Genomic DNA, 26,597 nt, shown 5'->3' on the forward strand with positions numbered 1-26,597 from the left:
ACTACAACCTGACGATCTACTAAACGTACTCGCGGCATTTCATTGGAAGGAGTTAAATGTAAAAAGAGTTACTTCTCGTTCATTTGCGCAATGATCACCTTAAACATCGAACGCGCCAAAATGTCTAGACACTCGTGTGAGCGTACTCAGCCAATGGTTACCACGAGGAGACAAATATGTCCCATCCCTCACACCGTGGGCAAGTCTATTCAGCAATATTGAAACTTCTTGAGAAAAAAGAAAGTTATACTTTATCAAATGTTTTCGTAATATATTTTACATTTATAGAAACACTCTACAAGAATGACAACACGAATTTACTGAAATGGTGCGAAAATATTTTCTGATATTCAAAACAGAGAATATTAATTTATTATTGTGATAGGTATTAATACTACCCTCCCCTTCGGGCGGGTCTATTACGCGCAGCAATTATTCAGGTTTCACACGCTGCGCTGTTAATAAAATCAAGCTATATAATAAGAATTAGAAATATCACATGCAATACTGAAACTTGAAGGTGTGAACGCTTATAGCAAGCGAAGTTGTATTTATTTTGTTAGTTAACAATAAGCGCATGTATATATGTGTATAGTTGATTTAATCCATCAGATGTGAAAGTTTTATGAAACTGTAAACGATTTTTAGATATGTTTACGGGGCGTGGGCTAACAAGCGTGTTCCATTTTACTTCTTGAATTGTGAAACACACAGTAGGATATTTGGAGCCGTGTCGTTAGCTGATATTAACCTCGGTTACCAAGCAACTAGTGATATTTGGTTTTGAGTGTGTGAGATAAGCATTATTTAAGACGCGGGATTGAATGCCACTACGAGTTTCGAAGCAGAAGACTCGCAGAAATTATGCTGTGCGTTCATGTTTCGGCCTAAGCGAAACACTTTAGTGAAGCGGTTGTGGAAACAACGGATATTAAACTACTTCACCGAAGATGAAGCCTCATGTTCGTTGGAAAACCAAGAAGATCTGGAGATGAAATCTGCAATTCATTCAATGTTGAAACGATTAAAGGAGCCTCAACTCGAGAGGCTCGTAAAAGCTGTCGAGAGTCATGGAGCAGATATATCAGGGTGCGTACTTGTTCCACGGGGAGATTTGCGTTTTGGAAGACAAACCTCGGCGCCACACGTGCTTTGCTGCCGATTATGGAGGTGGCCTGATATTCAGCAGCCTTTCGAGTTGAAGAGGCTTAACTGGTGTCATACTGTCAATGATCCCTTGTACATTTGTTGTAACCCATTTCACTGGAGTAAACTTTATAAACCAGGTTAGTAAATACGAACCTTGTCTGTGGAGTTTAATTTTGACTTTTAGTACTGTAATTCAAGATTCAAAGATATATTTATAGTTGTACATGCAGAAAAAGTTTGTTATTTAGATAAATTAACGTATTTTGTTTCTTTTTTTTTAAATTTTGGTAGATAGAAAAATATGCTTGCACAATTTAAAGTTTTGACTGATTCTTGAGAAACTATACATATTATAATAGTTTTAAATGAAAGTAAAATAGTGAATGGTTAAGCCTTTACGTTTAAAGCATTAGTTTTTAGCCGTATTCATAGTCATGGGTATGTAATTGTGTCTTTAGCGTATAGTTATATATTTGAATCAGTTACAACAATTAGTGAAATAGTGTTAATTTATTTGGTGGGGTTAAACAGACCGAAAATGTTTATTCTGGCAAAAATCTATAATTTGCTTTAAAAATATGTTATCACATTAAAACTAATAACAAATGAGGATATAACAACATCAGTATAATTACATAATATTATTAATACAAAAAATGGCTTTCCAAAAAACAACAATAATAGTCTGGGTATATAATGACCATGCATAGTTAGTCCACGGGTTTATAATGTATTTGTTATGTGCGAACCCCACATAAGACCCCATTGAGTTCCAGGGGATGGTAAAGCCCTCGAATTTAAATTGATTTTCAACATTCTGAGTATTTCGGCTGTATATTAATATTACGACATTTGCATTCCTTTCTTTGTAGTATTTTAACAAAATCTGATCAAAAAGATGCTTCAGGTAATTTATTTGACTCTTAACTTTCATTAAGAGCAAAAAACGTTACACAAAATGTCTGACAAGTCATCACACTTAATATGAAATTCAATTTGATGATTTATAGAAAATATATCCAGCCTTTGATGATAATTGGTATTCTGCGTTCATTATTCCTCGTTTTCACTATAATCGCTATCTACTCTGGCACTCGTAATGATAAGTTCTATCAAACAATATATCGTTTACATCTAGTAGGCGATGATAGAGATAAAACGTAGACTCCTACAAATGGCGCACTAAGGCAACATAAGGGAGTAATTTATCGGAATAGACATTTTTTAACAATGTTCAGCGCTATCAAAAGTCACAATATTTTGTTATTTATTTATAATGGCAAACAAAAAAAACAAGAAGCGAGGATTATGAAACACCCGAAGGGTTGATTTTGACATTAAAACCCAGTACCTTGTTCTTCCTGTCTTTGCCTAATTTACCCACATAACTTAAATTTCTAAAGTAATTATTCGCAACTAAATTTATTAACTTTGTACAGATAACGTATAGTGTGAGGTGTAATAACTTAATTTTTTGGTCATTGTTTTTATAACTGGAAGTTGTCTTTGAAACACGTGTTTGTCGTTCGTATTATGTAGTTTAAGGATGCAGCAAACCACTTATTTATCTAATCACAACTTGGTACAAGGGCAGGTAGCAAATTAACTTACGTCATCAGGTTGTATATGAATGGTATTAAATGTATCATTCTAGAGCTTTTCATGTGTAATACACATGTAGTAGGTTACTCAAATAAAAACACAATGGATAATGCACGTAATTTGTTTTTTCTATCGTTTAGACAATCTTTAATCAGAGTTGCCTAATTAAATTTGGACAATTAATCATTTCTTACCCGCCTTGCATATTTGTTCCAATTGAATCAGTAGGCGTAATTTGAAAAATATTTACCGTAATAGGCTTGAACTTGAACCTAAACGTTTTTGTACACGTGGTATGTAATTAGTTTACATATTTATTACAGAAAGTACCGGTTGGATTAACAATAGTGTATTTATTCCCGAATGTTTTATATATATGTGTAAGAAATACTAATTACTTGTCTTTATAAGAAATAATTATCTCCATATTTTGAAAAAAATTGGTATGGTCTTAATATTTGTTGCTTTACGAGTTAAACACTTTTGACAAAAGTTGGAATTTTGGGACTAATTTGTTTCATGCATGATATGCTGAATTTACAATTCAAGATAAATTATGACTGATTACATCACAAGCTGAGCCTCAAAATGCCGTCAGTAAATTGAACTAGGAGCGCAAAGTTGTAAGGTTTGATCTTGGTGCCCAATCCCTAACGCCTCGAGCTTGTATTACAACTAAGTGGTGCTGGGAAGAGCCGCGTAGGCAGTACTAAATAATGCCGCATATTTTTTATGTTGTGAAGGTTATCCCCCTCCACTTAAATTTAAAGCATGTAACCTTTATCACAGTGAAAAGGAAAAAAAAAATGTTAATATGGAATGAATCTAAATTATTGTTTACAATTTTCATTGTTCCACAATTATTAAGATATATAATTTGCAGAATATTAATTTTATATGGCATATCTTTTGTTTTATATCTAACTAATAAAAAATAAGTGACGGTAATAGTTAATGAGCTGTAATTAATAGTAATCATTCGCGTAAATAAACTGCTTTACATTCAAAGTTTAAAGTAGTTGTTTTTCGACGGGTAATCGTTAATGAAAATCTCGACCTTTCTATTGCGTTTGGTCCTGGGAGGGTGGAAACTATCCCTGATCATTCTACCTGTGTACACGTCCCACGTGAAGGGACTACCAGACGCCAAGTGTGTACCTACTGTAATGTATCTGAAAAAAAAAAAAAAAAAAGCCTACCTATATTACATAGCTGAGTTAACGGAACCGACTGCTCGTTCAATTGAATAATTATAATGGGTGACAGTAGAGAGCCCGTAGTGGTGATTAGAATTGAAGTTCGATGGCCGAGTAACCACAGTCTGTGTTTTTTACCGGAATAAAAGTGAACACACTTCATGATTTGTTATTTAGAATGTAATTATGAATTGTGATTTTAAAGTGTAAATCGTCAAAGATAGTCATGTAAGAACTTTTAAAAATAAAGGACACTGGCGTTTGTTTTCATGGCACAAATTTGATTTGTGATCATAAAAGGTTTTAAATCTTGTTTGTATGTTTTCTTAAGCTCGTCAGATGTCATGTACTGTTATAAATATATCGTACCACGGAGTTGTGTTAATGTTTTGTTGTCAATGGTCGATATGACATGCTTTTTCACATAGCGTAAGTGTCGTCATCTATCGGACACTAGTAATCCTTACCTGTATTAGTTTTTTACGTGTTAGTCTGCTGATATATCTACTTTCACTTGCATTTATTTAACCAACTAACCCACAGCTTCAGAAACTAAAATAGCTGCAACGTCTGGAAAGAGGACTGGCTAGAAATGTTTATAATAATTTTAAAACATTAGATTTAACTAAAATCATGTTTAGAAATTTTGTAGTATAAGATTACATGTTGTTGTTGTTTTTTTTTATTCTTATCATAACCCTGAAGCGTTAGCCATTTTTCACGTTTGTGTGTTTTATATCTTGTATTATCAAACAACATATTAAAAATACATACCTTCATCGAAACAAATTGAAAACGTATAACTTGACATATTGGAATATGGCGTCATTCTATCCATGGCTTAACACGATGCTGGATAAAATTTACTAATTAACACTTGTCGGCTCTTATGACCTGACACACTCGAAGATAATGTAGTGCCGTGAATGTTGTTCAAGTTTGTTAGTTATGTGTCATTATAAAAAAAGGTATTTTGTAACAAACATCAAGAGAACATGATCAAAGAAACATACCAACCATTTCGTATTACTTAACTAATATAAAACGTGTGTGTGTGTATATATAGTATTGTACTCTGAAAGGACGAATTATGAATGGTTTAAAAACTGTTATTGTATTTTATTTATAAAGTAAAAAACAACAAAACATAACTTGTAATGTGATCGTTTGGGAAAATTAAAAGTAGATGAAGAAAGAGAGATGAGGTTCATCCTGAAAACTGTTGTGATATCGTTTTGTTGATGTTGCTCCTAAAAAGATGCTTTGAAAACACAATGCGTGCAAGAGCAGCATTGGTTCGTTTAATAACTCTGTTTTCGTGGAAAATCGACTTAGAATACGGTAAATCTTGAGTCACAGTTAAAAGAATGCCCAGGAAAAGATTTATCAGAAGTGTTTTTCATCTTATCAGAGATAGAAAGAAAAAACGGGATACCATTTATTTTCAGAACAATAGAAGAAGTTATGTATATTAAACCTTGGTATGCAGGTGGTAATTTTTAATTTGTGTAATTCACGTGTTCAGCTCTGCTTGTTGGTGTTGTTAGTCTTCACTGTAGCAATAAGATTTTCTTCAAAAGGCTCGACATGTCCAGGTGGTCAAGGCGCTCAACTCGGAGAGTAGCGGGTTCGAATTCCCGTTACATCAAACATGTTGTTCACCTTTTCAGCCGTGGGGGTATTATAATGTAACGATCAATTGAACTATTCGTTGGTAAAAGAGTAGTCCAAGAGTTGGCGGTGGGTGATGATGACTAGCTACCTTTTCTCTAGTTTTACACTGCTCAATTAGGGACGGCGAGCGCAAACAGTCTTCTTCAGAAAGAAAATTAGTTTCAAAATTATCGTTTACGAATAAATGCTTTTGTATAAGTTATTCAACAGAATAATTAATGCTTGTATACGGGTGCCATGTATCGGCAAGAAACCTGAGATGTTACCAACTATCTTCCAAACTTCCGTTTTCAGAAACTAAATGTTGATATATGGCGTCTCCGATTGATCACTCTCAACTCAAGTGCGGAATGTTGATGAATGAAAACTTATGTCAAGGTTGAATGATAATTATAACGTCGTGTTCTATGAAATCGGCGACTCACTCAGATATTTGTGATACTTGTACTTATTTATGTGTTTGTGTTTTTAATCTCGCATTAAACTACACGAGAGATATCTGTGTTAGCCGTCCATAATTCAGCAGTGAAAGACTAGAGAGAAAGTAGCCAACTATCATCACCCACCGCCAACGTTTGGGCTACTCTTTTACCAACAAATAGAAGGATTGACCATCACTTTATCATGCCCTTCCCCAGGGCTGAAAGGGGAGCATGTTTAGTGAGATGCGGGCTCGAACCCGCAGGTTGCAAGTCAAGCGCTCTAACCTCATGGCCACATCGGGCCTATTTATATGGAACTATATCTTTTATGGTAATTAAAAATTAGTCACAGTAAAGGAGATGATATCTCATCCTCATAATTACTTGTAAAATTAACCCATCGTATTTTGTAAAATATAAATTTAAGTTTTATACGTGGCGATAGAAATAAATGTTTTTAGTTAAAAGTGGTTTCAGTACTGCTAGAAATAGGAAGTATAAACAAGGCTTAGTTGTTGAAGTTTTATTTACCTGTTCTTATAAGATTATATTCTAGTTTAAAGAAATGAAATTGGTAATAACTGTCGCACTTAAGATATAATTTAGAATCATTATACCCCTATTTTATTAAAATATTTTAATTATGGAATCAACTTGTACTACCCACGTATTTTTACGTTACTGTTATAACAACGTGTAATGCAAAGTCCTGTCCATTTAACGACAGTGAGTGTTTTATTTATTGGACCACAAATTCTACAACTTACCTAGTTTTACTTAAGTAAAAATAGGCCTAATCCCTCATCCCACACCTAAGAAACTCTTAAACAATCACTTTTTAAACTTTCTCGTAAACTGTGTTTGATTCTCTAGTAGTTTGTTGTAACACAACTGTAAACTTACAGTACTAAACACACTAACAGCCTCTTCTAGACACTTAGTTCTTCACGTTCTAATTGTTTCCTAAAAAAAAAAAAAAAAATGTTTACCTATGCTGAAGGCTGTATTAATGTTACTTGAGAGGGCTGTGTGCGTGTTCTTTCTTTCACAAGGGCCTAGACTGTATTACATTAGTACAAATCTGATAAAATAGACTGTTATTTCTGTTGCAAAATATTTCTCAGCGCAATAAGATTTTGAGACCTGTCTCCCGTAAAATGTTCTAAACTTGTAGAAATGTTCAGTTGGATTTGGATCTGATTCCTGGGCCGGTGATTTTGAATATCGTCTCAAATTTATGAACGTGGTGCTTGGAGGGAACCACGTATTTCTTAAACATAACCAGTATACCAAGCTCAGACTGAAACCCTCTTCTGTATTCACCTACTTTCATAATTAGAATGACGGTTATTTCTATGGTGTTAACTAAATTTGTTTCATCAAATTTAAACTAGTCTATCTCAAGTAAACATACTGTGGGGAATTTATCTCTCCACAACATAGTCTTATTGTTCTTCATACTGTTTCCTTACTCGAAGTATTACTCCACAACAGTCTTATTGTTCTTCATACTGTTTCCTTACTCGAAGTATCGTAGAAGTTTGTACTCTGTACCTGTGTTAAAAACTGATTTTTGGTCTCAGTCGCCTTCGAAACGTAACACCATGAAGCTTGAACTTCACAGTGCATGTTCTGAGAGGCACTTCCTTGTCCCTTTATTAAAGGGTGAAATGTGTGGTTCTGTTTTACAATGTACCCCTAATGTACATAGACAGAGGATGAATTAATTATCACGATTAGGTCTGGCATAAAACGAAGTGGGTTTCTATTTTTTAAGACATTATCCTTAATAAATTTATAATGAGCAGGTGGACTGAAATATTTTAGAAACGTTACTATTAATACGACATTCAATTTAATCTTTATTTTTCGTGGAAGACTTGTGGTATCTTCACTAAATATTGTTGTGTGTGATTTATATTCACGTTATTGTTTTTTGTTTTTGCCGTATACGGCTGTGGACTGTTCTAAGGATCGTTTTGGTAATATGATGTATGTTCGTATTAGTACACTTTGTGCAAAAATATTTTGTGTATCAGAATTTTTCTTAAATAACTAAAAAAAAAAAAAATGCACACACCTTGGGTAATCTTTACGTCAAAGTTTTCAGATGCATTTCAAGGTAAACTTATTATGTAATAATTAAGTTTGCGTTATAGTTAGATATGGTTAATTACATAATACTTTTATATAATTATCCATTCACATCTGAAATAGATTAAAAAAAGAACACTAAAATAACGAGAAGTACAGAGGTTTTTAATGCTACACTAAATTCAGAAATTTCGTGATTCATGAATTAAAAAAGTCAACAAAAGACTCTACTGTGAAAGATGCACATTAATTTTATTCAGGCCTTTCACTGATTCATACAATTGTTATTCAAGACTAGTTATTAAATGTGTAAAGTTGGCAGAAATTGAAGTTTTCTGATTCATTTCGTGTATAAACGTTTTATTATATTATATTATATTATTAACTTTTACAATCTTTTGGTTCCATTCATCGTGCTACTATAAAATTGCAATTTTCACGCATGGTTACAGTAGGTACACAATAAAGTTTTCTATATTCGAGAGTATACAAAATGAAGTGTTTTGATAAACCTGATCCATCTTTAGTTCATTTGAAAGCTTTCTCCATATCCTTTTTCTAATTTACATCTCGTTAATTCACAAAAATGATTTGAAACACTTTTTCATATTTTGTTTTATTCGAATTTTTACTCAATTAATATATAATCCAAGAAGCTTTCTCATATTGTTTTGGAAGCACTTCATTCATAAGTAGCAGAAGTGTTATTTACAAAACCAAGGGGTTAGGCATGGCCAGGTGGTTAAGGCACTAGACTCGTAATCTGTGGATCGCGGGTTCGAATCCTCGTCACACCAAACATTGCTCGTCATTTCAGCCGTGGGGGCGTTATAATTTAACGTTCAATCCCACTATTCTTTGGTAAAAGAGTAGCCCAAGAGTTGGCGGTGGGTGGTGATGGCCAGCTGCCTTCCCTCTAGTCTTACACTGCTAAATTAGGGACGGCTAGCGCAGATAACCCTCGTGTAGCTTTGCGCGAAATTCCAAACAAACAAAACCAAGGTTATCACCGTACGTAAGAACCTGGAACTTGAAAAACGTAAAGCCCTTGAAAATGCTCGAAATATGGATTTTAAACCCAAAATTGTAGAATAATCATAGGAGATGTAAATGTTTTCAACTACATTTATTTTTACACCTTTTTATTAAATATAATCAATAGGATAACAATAGGAATATTGCTTAAAGAGAGTTGTTCTCATAATTGTACGAGTTGATTTTGGATGTCAGTCACAATTGTATTTGTATTTTTTTTCTTTCACAAATAGCAGTACAACAGTTCACCGGAGTGCTCTTTCATATTTTAATTCGAACTGGTTTGGAAACTTCAACTATTCTGATTGGCTATATGTCATACTTGATAAACGTGAAATGCTGCATAAAATTCTGGAATAACAGTGTTGCCAAAATCCTTTAAAGATCTTTTCACACTGACGGTATATTGATTATTAGAAATATCAGTTCTTTGGGTAAAGCTTATGGAAAAGGAGGCATCAAAACGACTTGTGCGAAAGCAAGAAGAGAAAATTTATTTGCCTTCAAAGGAGGTAGGGGGCAAACTCAAATCGTTTCACAACTAATCTTTTGAGACAGGCCTGGCGTGGTCAGGTGGTTAAGGTACTCGACTCGTAATTCGAGGATCGCGGGTTCGAATTCCCGTCGCACCAAACATGATCGCCCTTTCAGAACGTTATAATGTTAAGGTCAATCCCATTATTCGTTGGTAAAAGAGTAGCCCAAGAGTTGGTTGTGGATGGTGATGACCAGCTGTGCCTTCCCTCTAGTCTTACGCTGCTAAATTAGGGATGGTTAACGCAGATAGCCCTCGTGTAGCTTTGCACAAAATTCAAATAAAACTTTCGAGACAGTCACACACTACCTTTCAGTATGTGGAGACATGACGTCTCCTGTTTGTTGAGCTGTGCAACCTTGAAGATGTTTACAGTCGAGTAGATATTTAGCGTTTTGGTAACATAACTAGTCATTCTTATGTGATTGATTTTGGCTTTGCTGGACATCAGGTGTTTGTTTAAATTTAGCAAATGGAATAAGGAAGTATTTTAAAGTAAGCTCTGGCTAGCCGTAAGGATCTTCACTGTAGTTGTTCTGTTCATTTCAATATATATATATTTAGCTGATGTGGACAATGCACAGGGAGGCCCCAGACCGACACCGTGTACTTACGTTAATGGTGTAATTATTTTAAGTATCTAATGCACGACAGCTAAGCAACTTAGGGTCTGCGTGAAACCGAAAAAATTTTCTGTCGGTGGACTTAGAATAATAATAATAAAATGCCCATGAAACCAGATAAAGACATATCTCAACATTTTAACTAAAGGTTTCAGAAATATGCAGATCTCTAAGTTTATTTAAAGTTAGCAAAAGTCTCTTACCGATTCTGCGATCTATTTTCCTCAGGGCATTAATAATCATTCAAATACACGAAATGGGGCAAGAAATATCCTAAAAGTATCATGTGATCTACCTGCGCAAAATATTACTGTCCACCTTTACTCAGTGTGTTTTACTTCACAGCATTATTTCTCACAGAAAAAATACGCATATTGCCATGGGCTGCCACCAAATAACGATTCACGTTATAAAATTGATTATAAATAGGCACACAGAATCAAAGAATGATTCAACTTATAAAAGGCCCAGCATGGCCAGATGGTTAAAGCACTCGACTTGTAATCTGAGGATCTCAGGTTCGTATCCCCGTCACACCAAACATGGGTGCGGTATAACGTGACGGTCAATCCCACTATTCGTCGGTAAAAGAGTAGCCCAAGAATTGAAGGTAGGTGATGATGACAAGTTGCCTTATCTCTAATTTTGCACTGGTAAATTAGGGACGGATGGTGCAGATAACCCTCGTTTACCTTTGCGTGAAAAAAACAAACCAAATTATTAAATAGATTATAAACAGACGTGTACCACCGAATAACGGTTCATATTACAATTTATAATCAGTTCGTAGTATAAAATCGATTATAAACAAACACGGGCCACCAAAGAATGGTTCACGTTTTGAAATCGGTTATGAATAGACATGCAACCTTTCTGTTTTACTTCATACAGTTGACACACATGAGTGTTTAGAATATGTAGCTTTTAGATATCCTGAGCATAATTGAGTTATGAATATGTAGTTTGTTCGTTTTTGTTCGTAATTGCGCACTAAGCTACACGAGAACTATCTTTGGTAGCTGTCCCTAATTTAGCAGTGAAAGACTAGATTGAAGACAACTAGTCATAACTACCCACTGCCAACTTTTAGGCTACTTTTTATCAACTGAAACATTATGACGCCCCCATGGAGGAAAGGGCGAGCATGTTTGGTGGGACGGAGATTCGACCCTGCGACCCTCAGATTGCGAGAAGAGCGCTCTAATCATTTGGCCAAGAGTCCGTAATATTGTTGGCTACAGCTCTGATTGCTTTCAGTCTGTCTCGTCTTGAGGTTGAGCCAGTGGAGTCGCCAGTGAACCAATGTTAAATTTTAAAACTTTAAATCCAATTTTCTCCTCAGTGTTTATGGTTTTTGTTTCGTTTATTTTAAGCATCTCTAAAGGTTTGTTTTATTTTACAGTAATCATTTCTGTAATCTAGTCACACGCTTTACGTCGTTTCCACTTTTTATAAGCTCAATCTTTCGTTCTTCCATCAGTTCACACAAAGTATCTGGCGATTCGTAATTAAAATTAATATAGTAACACCGATCCTACTACTTGAAACACAGCAGGTTAGAGAGAAAAATGTAACGCCTAACTTATTATTTTATCGAACAGTTAATGTGTATAGTACATTAGTGGTGTCAATAGATTAGTTGCTTTATTGTCGGTAATTATAAATTCTAGTGTCACGGTAAGTTGAAAGTCGTCACTTTGACGTCTCATGTTTTTCGAACAATATTTGTAAAGAATAAACCCTGGTAAACCAATTAAGACATTGATTAACTGTTCTTTTTAATTACTTAATAGAATCTCCTCCTCCTCCATACAGTCGATATCCTCAGGAGTCACTTAAGTCAGATGGTGAGTTTCTTTTCATCTGTTCGATACTAATTTGGCGATCAACTTGTTTATATATCTATAAGGTTTAACATTTCTGCTTTGATAAAACTATTTCCTTCGTATTATTTCATAAAAATCCATGCGTTCATGTAATTTAGATACCAGTACATCCCAGTAGTGACTTGTATGTGGCATGTTTGTTTATACTTGCTTGAACTTGTTATAAATATACTTGGTTAAAACCCAAGGCAAGTATAACGATAAAAATTTGGTGACATAAAGAATAAACTTACGTAAAAAGACTGTTTCTTTAGTATCAACATTATTGACTAAATGAGACTCCTCCTGTTACACGAAATTTTATAACTATTCGTGCGTATTTATTATATACAGTTTTTTTTTTTTGTGGAAATTTCGTTGGTAATATTTTAAGAGTAGAAATAATTAAGGAGTTGACGAAACATGATACAGCAGTTTTAAGTGGTGTTTAGGAAAATCTAAATAAATGTGTATGTATTATATATATCATTCGTGTGGTTTGTCTGTTTTGTGTAATTTGGATGAAAGAACTCTCAACACTTTTGACGTCGTAGCTATATGTATGGTTTATAATATTCTGTTTATTAACTTATAATAATCGCATTAATAAACAAGTGTACACAGTACTTTTGAAATACGTATGCTTCTCATTTTGACATTGACCTCTGACTCATGACCTTAAAAAATTAATCGTTTAAACTTTGTATGTGGTACCTGACGTATAAGAATGGTCAAAATCCGTTCTTCCAGTATTGAGATATTCTGTCCATAAGGTCGGGACGGATGAACAGGGACAAAACCATTTTACTCTGCTCTCCTTCGCACTGGAAAAATAAAAACTGTTTCATCAAAATCCAGGAAGAAGTTTTGGAAACCCATATAATAAATACACATTATAATTATACAGATCTTAAAACAAATGTAGGGCCAGAATTCAGAAGATCAGCTAAATTAATATGTAGGCGTTTGACGACGCTCACATTATTATTAAAGGCTATGCTGTTGCGATTCTTGCGTGTACAAGGAAGAAATATATTAAAAAATATTGAAATGAATGTAAAATTTTACATTTGCGATTAAAAACTGTAGACGATTGTTTTTTAAAAGGTTTTGAAAACATAATTTTATACAACAACATTGTCATTGATTAGTTTTTAATTAACTGTAATATGCAGATGATATCGTAAGTTACCCTCAGTTTCTTAATATTGACAAATAGGTTTTACTGCCAACTTGTTATTTCTTGCTACACCGCTAAGATGGCGATTGCTGAATACGCGCATCTTCAGTATTAACTAACAATATGCAAATATCGTCTTCATATTACAGTTAATAATGTAAAGTAATTAATGACAAAAATACGTTTTGAAAGACTCAATTGTCTACGATTCTTTAATCGTAAATGTGGAATTTTACAATGAATATGACAACCAAATTAGTAGTTTGGAAACATATGTAACATTCAAAAAAGTAGGCCAAACTATGTGTGTTTTCTTGTAGCAAAACGACATCGGTCTTTCTGCTGTGCCCACTGAGGAGAAGGCTAAATTGAGATAGTGATTTGATAAGTTTGAATTTGTAATAGTTTATTCTGGCCTGTCAGGTATTTCCTGTTTGTTTTTTTTTTTTTTGTAGTTGTTTTCAGTTAAAACTTATCCGTGAAGAAGTGATACCAGAAATTTAAAAAATTCCAGTACGTGAAATATATTTTTTTATTTTTCCTTCAGATCTTGCGACAAGTGAACCTGTTTCTACGGAAACTGGAGGCACCAGTCAATACGGGTCTAATTTCAGTCATCCAACAGGTAATTTTGGTAGGAAATCTTGAATTTAAAAAAATAAAAAATAAAATAAAAAAACTCACTTTCATCTAGAATGTTTAAATTGTAGAAGTATTACTTCACACTTTTTAAAGTGACAGTGTTTCTAACGAGTGTTTCGTGCTGTGTTAACTTTTTTTTTTTTTCCGTTAGTACTCTCGCAAGGGTTGTACAGTGACTTTTTGGTTTACACTTACTGAACGCATATTGGTATTGGTCTGACGTATTGGTATTGTTGTTGTGAAAAGATACTTAATACAATGCGTTTTGTAGAATCTACTTCCACTATTTTCAGTTGAATTTTACCTCTCTTTTGAGAGAAGATGTTTATAATGTGACATTTATATTTCAAGAATAAGTCCGTTTTCTTTAACTTTTTTTTTTTTTTAGAAGCACCTCGTTGTGTTTTTCATTACTTTACCTTGTAGCTTTGTGTTTATTTGATAATAGAAATTAGAGTAAAATGTATATGTTATGTGATGGTGAAATAGGATAACGCTGAAAGTTAACATAAATGTCCAAACAGTGTAATGACCTTACCTAGTAAAGTTATGGCTTTGATTAAAAGTCAAGATAATCTCAAGGGGAAAATTGACTTATTTCTTCGTCTGTTAACTCTAAAAGTTGATTGAATATTGAGTTTGTTTTTATGAATTTCTCGCAAAGCTACACAAGGGCTCTCTGTGCTAGCCGTCCCAAATTTAGCAGTGTAAGACTAGAGGGAAGGCAGTTATTCATCACTACCGCCAACTCTTGTGCTACTCTTTTACCAACGAATAATGGGATTGACAGTAACATTATAATGTCACGGCTGAAAGGGCGAGCATATGTGGTGGGACGGAGGTTCGAACCTGCAACGCTCAGATTATTAACACGGGGTTGTTAACACGATACGTCCGGCATGGCCAGGTGGGTTAAGGTGTTCGAGTCGTAATCCGAGGGTCGCGGGTTCGAATCCCCGTCACACCAAACATGCTCGCCCTTTCAGCCGTGAGTGCGTTATAATGACAGTCAGTCCCACTATTCGTTGGTAAAAGAGTAGCCCAAGAGTTGGCGGTGGATGGTGATGACTAGATGCCCTTTCTCTAGTCTTACACTGCTAAATTAGGTACGGCTAGCGCAGACAGCCCTCGTGTAGCTTTGCGCGAAATTCAAAAACAAACACGATACCGGACCCTAAAGTTGATTTATGTGTGAAGTATCGAAAGTAATTTTATATTTAAAAATTATAGCCATTAAAATAGTTTTGTTGTTGTCAAATTTGTAAAATAAAGTTTTCAGTTGTAGTTGTGTGAAACAAAAGGATCCTAAAATTTGAGTAATTTTGACATTATTTTTAAATTTATTTCAAACTTAACTTGATTAGATAGACTTTGAACTCTAATTTGAGGATCAAAGGTCAAGATGACCCCAAAAGTTTAAAAACAAAAACAGTAATTAAGTAAATTATAATTTTTGCCAAGTTTTAAATGCATGATAAACTTTAAATTAATTTAAAACAAAACTGAAACAATATCAAGGCCACATTCACATTTCTTAGCATATTTGAATTACTTACCAATCATGGTCTTGCACAAATAAAAGATGACCTTAATAATGAAGGCCCGAAAGAGGTTCTCTTGATTTTTCTAATTTTGTTTAGTTACACGTGCCAATGGTGATTTCAGTCATATTAATACTAGTTTGATGCAAAAGTTATGCTAATAATATTATCAAATATACAATCAAGGAGTTTAGCCGTCAAATTACTGGCAGGTTTATATACTGTTCATTATTTACATTTTTTTTTTTTATGTTCTCTATATTTTTCTTTTGTGCACCTGTTGCACTATTCTTGAAATGTTGTCCCTTTCTTGGAGTGACTTGAGTTTTTATTTGGTTCTCTCAGACCCCGACTGATATGGCCAGTTTCATGACTCATTGGCCTTTTAAACTTATGGGGAAAGATTGGTTATAGCTTGAGATTATGTTCACTCATAATACTTGACGTGGGTATTATTATTATCCTGCGAATCTTCCTCTTACCTATATATGCAAAAACGGCTCGTTTGGGTTGAGAAAATATTTTTACGTAGAAGAGCGAACAACGTTTCGGCCTTCTTCGGTCATCGTCAGGTTCATCGTGAATGAACCGTTTTTGCATATATATTTCTCTACAAGTGGGTTTTCTCGACATCACTTCCTCTTACCTGTTTTTACATCCACTCATCTTCCCATTTTTGGCTCGGGTAAAAAAACTTGTTGCTGTCCTCTCTGACCTCCTTTTTTATACGAATTGGAGTGCAGAGAGTTACCCTGCTGAGAAGATACCGTCTTTCTGTTAGGCTGATCTGCTTCATTTACACTCCCGCGATTTTTTTTTTTCTGGTTATGGATTGATTCTATTCTGACTGCTTGACTACATCCTTATTGCTTTATTGTAGTCAAGACACTGGAATATTATCTTACAACCTTGTGTAATGTTATGCATCATTTTCACTCAAACCAGTCATTATCTCCTCTTCAATGTGAATATTTTGGCCTACAATGTCTTCGAGGCAAGTTTGTTAAGCACAAAGCTACACAGTTGGCTATTAGCGTTGTGCACACCACGGGTATCGAAATCCAATTTTAGCGTCATAAATCCAGACTTGCTGCTAAAACTATCTTATTTGAATTTTATATTTTTAGAATTAAAATTAATTTGGAACAGGTACTTAACTGGGAAGCACTTTTCCATCAACTTCCCCACAACCAAATTTTCACCATCATTGCAGCTTTCAATAAAATATGAATTGTGGCGGGAAGGAATAGCTTATATAAGAATTTCGTGACATATGCACAGTAAGTGACGTAGTACGTTGTGCGATGCATAATAGATATTTAAGAATTTTTGAGTCCCATGTTTTGTTGACAGCATGAGTGCCAATTCAACAAGGAAAAACGTTGTTATTTTTGAATTAAGCATATAGGTACATACGTGGCTATCCGTGCTCTGCTTACCACGGGTATTGAAACCCAGTTTCTAGTCCGCAGACTTTCTAGTAACTCCGCAGGCATACCGCTGTGCCACTAGAAGACAGGAAACACGTATAATATTTCAAAAGTAGTTACCTTTTTGAAGGCTTAGCAGTAAGTTTGAGGACTGATAATACTAAAGCTCGGGTTTAGATACCCATGGTGGAAAGATAGCTCATTGTGTAGTTTTATGCGTAAAACACGCACAGTTTCTAAACTTGCTTGGTACTGGTGGCTCAGCGCAGTGGTGGAAGTAGAAAAAAAAATCTAGATTGTGTGTGTATGTGAGGGGGGGGGACAAAACATTTGTAAATTTTCTAGTCCTAGATACATCACTAAACTTCTTTTAAACAACAGATTTCCGCATACTAGAAAAGTTTCCAGCTGATCTAAGTGGGCAAATTTCCAAGATCTTTTATCATAACTCTTGAAGGGGGGGGCAATTACTCACCCCTATATCTACACCACTGTGGCAGCGGTACATTTATGGGCTGAGAAAACTTAGGTCCAGGGCTCAGGATCCGTTGGCGGACAGCGTACATATAGACCCTGTTGTGTGGTCTTGTGTGAAAACAAACAAAACTTATTAGAAATTCATTTCAGTTCTTATTAATTCCTTTGTGGTAAGTTAAACGATTAAAATATGGAAATTACCAGAACCAGAAAAGGTGTTAATGTTACCTGTGGTCTTTCTTTCAAAAGACAATGGGAAAATACATGAAGTTTGAAAAAACTACTAGCGTTACTCCTATTTTTAAAGGTGGTGGTAGTAAGAGTTACCCCATAAATTATATACACCAGTTAGTTTGGAGAATCTAATAACGGAAGTTTTTCCAAGCCGTCTAGAGGAGTATATTATAAAAAAAACATGGGCTCACTGAAGGAAAGTAGAAAGTCTGCCTTAATCACTAAATCCTTAAACACTTCTAAGGATTTTGTCTGGTATCTGTATGAAGGAAAGTTTGCAGACGTTTGGAAATGTCATACAAAAGGGTAGGTGAAAAAATCACATTTGTAGAATGGTTGTATGAAAGAAGGCAAAAAGGTGGTAGTAACCGAGTTCAGTCAACTTGGTTCTTCGTTAGTAGTGGAGAGACACAAGGGGTCATTGCTCGAATGTTGTTGTTTTTTAATCTTATTTACGTTAATATCGACAGGGACCTAATTAGTAAATTAGCAACTTTTGTATATGACGTTACTCTCTTATTTATTTGTAGCCGTATTGAGGATGTTAGTTTAATAAATATTTGTACAATAATATTTAATTATAACAAATTCAAGATAATACGTTTGGGTTATTGTAATTTAGATCATAAATTGAAAGTAGATGGTACATCACTAAATAGTATAACTGAAAAAACATTATGGCACTGTGGTAATTATTGCTCTCATACCGTTTGGCATTAATTGTTCTGTTGCTAGTAACAAAGTTATTAGTTTTAGGGTGTATTGATGATAATAATAATAATAAAAAAAAAAAAGTTATGAACTCTACAGAATTCACTACTTACGCCTCATTTGAAAGACTGTATACAGTTTTAGTGTCTTTATCCAAGAAAATATATATTGTAAAGGGTTCACAAGAGGTATTGCAGAATGATTTTGAAATAGGAGAGGTTAGGGAAGAGGTTAGGCTCTTTTATTTTCTCTTGAGAAATTAATTGCAAGAGGTGACCTTATTTATGTTTATGAAATTATTCAGGGGATTGATAGGATGAAAGCTTCTGATTTCTTTTGTGCTATATATATCTTCTAAAGATAAGACATAAGAACACAAGTTTAACATTTGGGAAAAAACATGATAGGTTCTTGTTAAGAAAGCTGTATTTTCCTGACAAGCTGATTGTCTTAAGGAATGCGTTGGCGTCAACAATGTTGTACTGCAACTTAAAAGGGAAATCCATAATTTCTTTAGAAATAAAGGGTGTGTTTAAGTTCTTGCGTTTTCTTAGGGTTCGTTGTGCCGGGGCAGCCTTCAAAAGGACCAAACGGTCTCTTGCTATCCATATGTTATGCTGTTATTGTTATGATTAACAATGGGGAAAAAAGAAACTTCGAAAGATGTGCCTTAACGCATGTTAATTTTGCATATCGTAACTTTATAAGCACAGGTAATAGATGTACTTATATGTGTGCTTATGTTTTGTAGGCTAGCAGTTTGTATTTATTGTATGTAGACTATCAAACTTGCAACTGTTTATATCGCTAAAGCCAAGTCAGTAACCAATAATTGTAGTTCATTCCAAGGAACATACAGTAATATATAGCATGGAATAAGATAATCTGACGTCGAAAAGCATGGCTTGGATAGAACAAGGACAAGAATGTTGTGTTATGTGATACGGCTCTTGAGTGAGTGGTTGATACGTCTAATCAAATCCAAGTTTTTGGCTTTGGCTCTTTCATAAAGATTAGATAGAGCTACGTGAGGTGCCGCACAGTCTACAGAAATAATAGGTTACACAGGGTATCTTAGAGATTTTTGACAACACTTTTGACAGTCTTTGCTTCTGATATACCTTGTACTACGTTAAAAGCTTATATTTATTTACGTTCACTGTGACGAAACATTGTGAGAATTATGAAAACAGGAGCTCGCATAAACTATGTTCTGTTTGATTTAAGAGTCAAGGTGGGTGCACAACTTCCGTGATGTAATTTAAACAAGTTTTCCTTGTTAATTCAACAAGCTCATATAGTGAAATTAAATAATTCGCCATTTCATATTTTACTATCATTAGTACATTCAGTGAAATCTTAAACTTAAACGAAAAGAAAGAAACCTGAGGATTTCTGATACAGTTTATATGAATATAATAATGATAATATAATAATAAATTGGCAAACAATTTATGAGCATGATGAAATGGTTTATGTTTGGGGGAAAAAAAAGCATATAAATGAATGTTTAATCGACACATGTATGTTTCCCCAAAAGAGAACTTCATTATGTTGATAAGTTGCTGTTTGCCAATTTATTACAGTGTATCATGTTTCGTAAGATCAAGAAATATAACTAAGGTATCAAAAATATAAACATAACTCTCCTGATATACAGTGTTCGTTTAAATGCGTTTTAAGTCGAATGTTTCTGAAAGTTTCTTGATCGTTTCTGAGAAACAGAAAAAATTTGAAAAAGAGTGGACAGGTTGGTGCTTCAAATAAACAAAAGTTTGAGATATTAGATCGTGTGTGGCCTGAAAATGACGTAAACACAAACAGGCCTAACTTGAACAGAAATAAAACTTCTTGCATATGGGCTATGACATTTCATTTTTCGGCGCCCTCCTGGTGCAAGTGGGTTTTTCTCGGGAGTGGAGTTCTCCTGTTTTTCCCTCACATCTAATTATTTAGCACAATATTTATTTTTTCCTGACGCCTACAGTCGAACAACATGAACTGTCGTCGTTATCGGCAACATCAATTATAGCCTTCCTTTTGCGCATGGCCAAACATTGCTGACAGTTTTGTCTATTCCAGTTTGAAAGTAATCCTATTTAAGTATGTTTGCGTGTTTTCACGGTCTGGTATCTTTATACCGTGAGTGAGTTGAAGAGAGATTTTTTTTTTTTTAACTTCTGTACATCCTGGGTTTTAAATCTTGAATCCTACTGAGGGAGAAGAAAATATTTGAGACAACGATTAAAATATGTATAACAAATTGATAGTAGGTGCCCATCTGGAAGAGAGCATAATTTAAATTGGCCATTCGAAGGTAGCAGTAGCAAACAAAAGGGAATATACCTGTTTCTAAGATAAACTGTGGCTGCTATTAACTACTGGAGAAAAACATTTGGTTAGCCTTGAAAAGTGCCTCATTAAGTTTTATTAGTAGGCTGTATTTCTAGAGGTTAGTACGTAGATTGAATTATACGGTTTTGTGTATTATTGTTCATTTGATCACAAAGTGTACACTAGAAGTTCATAGCTGAAGTTTAAAATCGCGTAAATGGTGTGGATTTAAAGCTGAGGAATGGATTTTTATTATCACCCTAGTGGCATAGCGGTATGTCTTCAGACTTACAACGTTAGAAAACGAGTTTCGATACTCGTGATGGATAGAGCACAGATGTCCCGTAGTGTAGCTTGACTTCAAACAGAAAATCCCAATTTTTTTTTTATGAATTTTTAAGGTAACTTACGTTTACCTATGAAACTATATCAGGGTTTTTTAAGAAAATGGTATCTAGAACGGCCAGACTTTGCAGGTTTGAATGCCGTACAAGGTGACAGAAGAATTCGACGACAACCCATTTGCCGACAATATTATCACTTGCTGACAGATTCGTTGACTTACCAATAATTCGAATGTAGCGATAGTATAATTTATCTTCAGAGTATAAATACAATACTTTACAAATTTGGCCTAGTTTGATTCTCCATTATTTTGTCTCATTTCACAAGATTTAACTTGGTAAAAATTTATTTTCCGAATTTTCATCGTGGCTGCGTTTGTCCCTTTGCAACGAAGCAATGATAAGCTGTCTCACTCTGGATTTATTTGGCCTGGCATGGCCTAGCGCGTTAAGGCGTGCGCTTCGTAATCTGAGGGTCGTGGGTTCGCGCCCGAGTCGTGCCAAACATGCTCGCCCTCCCAGCCGTGGGGGCGTTATAATGTGACGGTCAATCCTACTTTTCGTTGGTAAAAGAGTAGCCCAACAGTTGGCGGTGGGTGGTGATGACTACCTGCCTTCCCTCTAGTCTTACAATACTAAATTAGGGACGGCTAGCACAGATAGCCCTCGAGTAGCTCTGTGCAAAATTCCAAAACAAACAAACAAACTGGATTTATTTACCCTAGGGGCAGAAAAAAGGAATATAACACCTATTGGAAATGCGAGCAAAGGAAAGCATATAATGGACGAACATTTTAAGTAGACAGTGTGGAACAGTTAGTGGTCAGAATAAGTAAGGTACATACGCACGCGCTACAGTGCAAAGAATCTGTAGTGCAGAGGGCGAAAACAAAGTTGTAGCGGAAAGCGGTGGAACAACTGGCGACATATTCACCCATCCTGATCCGTGAGAAACTTGAAGGCATGCCCACCGGCACCTTGGAGAGGCAGGTTATACGCCGACTGATAAACTGGAGCAGGGCCACGTAACCCTCTAAACATCGTATATAGCACTACACAACAAAGGTTTTGCTTCTTGAACACTATTGGGTGTTCGTTATAGATTTTTTTGCTGCTGATTACGAAAATCGCATCCAAATTTACCCACCATGAACAGTTTCATCGAAATCTTCAGTTTTGTCATGTTTTTTCTTATATTTGTGTTCAAAAATTTTCATTTGTGTAAGAGACCTATGAACAATGTTTTGTGCAGTCTGGGAATGTCCAGGCATGAAATCAGGCCAGGTTGGAAGCTGTTCTGTAGAAGTATGCAGGCCGGAGCTAGCTTGACACTGTCTCAGCAGGCTATAAAAGTGGCTTGCATACACACATGCTGCTCATTGGATTAATATAGACCTTATATTGTGTATGCATTGTTTCAAAATATAGCATTGCCTCAGTAGCACTGTAACAAGTAAGTTAGATATTATAGACGTTTTACAGGACGCTTGGTGTCGGTCAGTATGTCTCGTCAATGTCGTAATAGCCTAGATACATTCTGCTATATTTGTGGCGAGTATACGCTTGCTCATCAGAGACGTTCAATGACTGTTCTTGTGAAGAAAGCATATCATCTGTACTTCGGCTGTAAAATTGGTGATTAAGACCAGGAATGAGCGCCTCACATTTGTTGTGCGACATGTGCTGTCTGTCTGAGAACTTGGCTCAGAGGCACTCGAAAGACAATGCCGTTTGTTGTTTCGATGATATGGAGAGAACAGAAAGACCATGTGACGGACTGTGACTAATGTGTCTGATTTCTCTGCCAAAAACAAGAAGTCAATTGAATACCCTAATCTGCCTTCAGCAATGAGACCCGTGCCACATGACGACAGTCTTCCAATTCCGAAACCACCAGAGGAATGGACTTTAGACGAACCAGATGAAGAAACTGCAATGCAGGGAACTGACAGTGACATTGATCCGGATTTTGAACCGTGCTCCTCAGGCGATCCACATCTCATAACACAGTCAGAATTAAATGATCTAGTCAGAGATTTGGGTCTGTCAAAAGCAGAAGCCAAATTGCCGAGTTCGAGATTGCAGGAATGGTGTTTGCTGTCACCAGATACGAAAATTTCTGTTTTTTCGAAGTCACCAAGATGATATAACCAAATTCTTTGCACAAGTTGACAATCACTGTTTCTGTGTTGACATCGAAGGATTGTTCTCTGCTTTGGGTTGTGACCATGACCCGCAAGAGTGGCGTCTCTTTATGATTCATCAATGTTAAGCCTCAAAGCTGTTCTATTACACAATGACAACGTTTACCCTTTAATACCTGTTGGCTATGCAGCACACATGAAAGAAACCTACGAGAACATGGAAATGTTGCTGAAGCACGTCCAGTACAGCAAGTATAACTGGAATATCTGTGGAGATCTGAAAGTCGTTGCTCTGTTACTGGGACTGCAGCTCAGCTATACAAAGTACTGTTGTTTCATCTGTGAATGGGGCAGTTGGGCCAAAGAGTCACATTATTCTAGACAGAGTTGGCCACTCCATAAAAAGTTAGTTCCAGGACAGAAAAATGTGGTGCATTTTTTTGCCTCCTCTTCACATACAATTGGGACTTATAAAGAATTTTGTGAAAGCAATGAACAAAGAAGGCGAAGGTTTTTGTTATTTAAGGCAGATGTTCCCAAGAATAACTGACGCCAAGATCAAAGAGGGCATTTTTGTTGGCCCTCAGATCAGACATGTTATGAATGACAAGCAGTTCGAAGATCTGTTAGTTGGACCAGAAAAAATTGCCTAGAAAGCCTTCAAAGACGCTGTTGACAATTTTCTTGGCAATTACAGAGCCCCACATTACATTCAGCTGGTAGACAAACTTCTCAAGGCATACAAAACAATGAAGTGCAACATGTCATTCAAGATTCAGTTCCTCCACTCACACTTGGACTTCTTCCCCGCAAATCTCGGTGCTGTCAGTGAAGAACACGGTGAAAGGTTTCACCAGAACGTTGCTACAATGGAAAAACGATGTAAGGGCAACTGGAATCCATCAATGCTTGCTGACTACTGTTGGACACTCTAACGTGATGCACCGGACATTGAATACAAACAAAAATCAGGAGCAAAACACTTTTAATTATGTTGAATATAATAGCGTATTAGAAACATAAATGCAATTTAATACGTTATTGCCGGTAAACAGTTAACTGTCTATTTCTCAGAGTTCCTACGTGATGAAGCAAAACCAAAACTATATTTGTGCATACTCACCAGGGACCTGTTACAATCAGCAAAACCTTTTCAGGAAGCAAAACTTTTCAAAAAAATTGTTGTGCAGTGTAGTTCCACCTTATGCAAGCACAATATTTGGTCCTAGGTTTCTTTTGTATGACAACATCTTAAACAATAAACAGCATCAGTAAAACATCCAAAGCATAACTGTATTTGCTACCTGTTTTCTTCAACTGTGTGGTACATTGATGAGACTTTCCAAGCAGTATAGTACCAACCATGTTTTTCCAACTCTGTACAATACACGGTAAAGTGACAGAGACTGTATTTTCACTTGTGTACGTCCTTATGCAAAATAAGCGAGAAGAAGATTATTTGGCAATTTTACAATGACTACAACAAACAGAAGAGAATTGCAAATTACACACGTCAAAGAACGACCAACTTCAAATATGATTGGTTTTGAAAAAGGCGCAATAAATGCATGTTGCAGTGTCTTCCCACGTGCCCAAATATGTGTGCCTGTTCCACTGTGGAGAGTCATTATATAGAAAAATTCAAGAGGTCGGGCTCCAAGTTCAGTACAATCAAGAGGACAGTCCAATAAAGCAGTGGACGTTGAGCGCCATCGTACTGGCTTTTGCCCCTCCTCGTCATGTCGAAGCATTCGAGTTATTGCTCGATCAACTGAAAAACGAAAACGACGACAAACTCGTAAGACTCGAGGTTATTGCGGAATATATTGGTAAGGCTTACATACCCAGACTGCTCTGCACGTAGCAGATGATGAGCACAGCCAACGCCCTACCCAATTGAGTTTTGGAATGTGTATGAAAGAACACTGACAGACGAAGCCAGTAGAAATAATACTGTTATGACGGATGACATAACAAATTTAACAAAATGGTGAACAAGTGAAGAGTGTTGATGTTTTCATTGCTAACCAGAAATAGGAAAGGAGCAACACGACATTGAAGCTACTGTACTCCAGATAAATACTGGTCAGTGAAACATCTGGCAAAACTTCATCAAAAAAAGACTGTGACAAGAAATGAACAAATATGGAATGTGGTTACACGTTATCAATAATTCTAGAGTAATGCCCAGATTTTACTCTATCTCAGGAGCATGGGATATAATTTTGTTCTTTTCGCATGTTATAAAATGTTTTGTCTGTATCACATCATTGTAATTTGTCTTTATTTGTTTAAACGTCACCAGTTTACTCATACACTGCTGCCAAAATCTTAAGGCCAATGAACATAAAGAAAAAATATGCATTTTGCGTTGTTAGACTCAACCACTTATTTGAGTAGAGCTTCGAAAGATGAAAATAAGAAAAGGGAAAATGAAAAACTTTTTTAGCATTTAATAGGTAAAATGTGAACACTGAAATTAGCCTAAATACTAGGTGGTCAAAAGTTTAAGACCATACTGAAACGAAGCGTTACTCGGTAAACAAGTAACGAAATTGTCATTTGTGTTCAAGCATTAACGTTGTCAACATCTCCCACTGACACCTGCTGTGTTACATTGGGTAAAAACATGACAAAGGCTAAAAAGTTGACAGAGTTTGAACGTGGCAGAATTGTCGAGCTGCAAAAGCAAGGTCATCGCTGGTGAGATTGGGCATAGTAAAACTGCTGTTGCAAGTTTCTAAAGAGCCTGAGGGATACGGAACGAGAATTTCAAGTGGTTGGCTCAAGAAAATTTCACCGGCGTTGAGCAGGAGGATTCGACGGGTTGTCCAGCAAGACACAAGCCGATCGTCGAACCAGATTAAGGCCCTCATGGATGCAGAATACAGTTCAAGAACAACAAGACGACATCTACGAGGGAAAGGCTTTAAAAACCGTAAACGTCTTCAAAGGCTACTTCTCCTTCCACACCACAAAACAGCTCTGTTAAACTGTGCTGAGAAGCATCAAACGTGGGACGTAGAAAAGTGGAAGAAGGTTTTGTCCTCTGATGAGAAAAAATATAACCTGGATGGTCCAGATGACTTCCAACGTTACTGGCATGATAAGGATATCCCACCGGACACATATTCTACACGACACAGTGGAGGAGGTTCCATCATGATCTGTGGTGCTTTCTCCTTCCATAGAACAATGGAGTTTCAGGTTATACAGGGGCGTCAAACAGCAGCTGGCTACAATGGCATGTTGGAGAGAGCATCCTTATAGACTGAAGCCCCTCGCTTGTGTGGAAATGACTGGATCTTTCAGCAGGACAATGCTGCAATCCACAATGCCCGCAGGATAAAGGACTTTTTCATGGC

The 26,597-nt window shown here is 35.8% G+C and overlaps 1 protein-coding gene across 1 annotated transcript in view; it reads left to right on the forward strand.

Moving 5' to 3' along the window:
- Window positions 1-490: 490 nt before the first annotated feature.
- The window catches only part of LOC143232058 (mothers against decapentaplegic homolog 6-like), a 34,273-nt gene continuing 8,166 nt past the window's right edge, over window positions 491-26,597 (forward strand). The window contains exons 1-3 of the mRNA XM_076467085.1: window positions 491-1,286; window positions 12,124-12,177; window positions 13,923-14,000. Coding sequence (XP_076323200.1) covers window positions 878-1,286; window positions 12,124-12,177; window positions 13,923-14,000 — 541 coding nt within the window. The 5' untranslated portion in view covers window positions 491-877. The remainder of the gene's footprint in view (window positions 1,287-12,123; window positions 12,178-13,922; window positions 14,001-26,597) is intronic.

Source organism: Tachypleus tridentatus, chromosome 11, assembly GCF_004210375.1.
Source record: "Tachypleus tridentatus isolate NWPU-2018 chromosome 11, ASM421037v1, whole genome shotgun sequence".
Classification (NCBI taxonomy): Eukaryota; Metazoa; Arthropoda; class Merostomata; order Xiphosura; family Limulidae; genus Tachypleus; species Tachypleus tridentatus.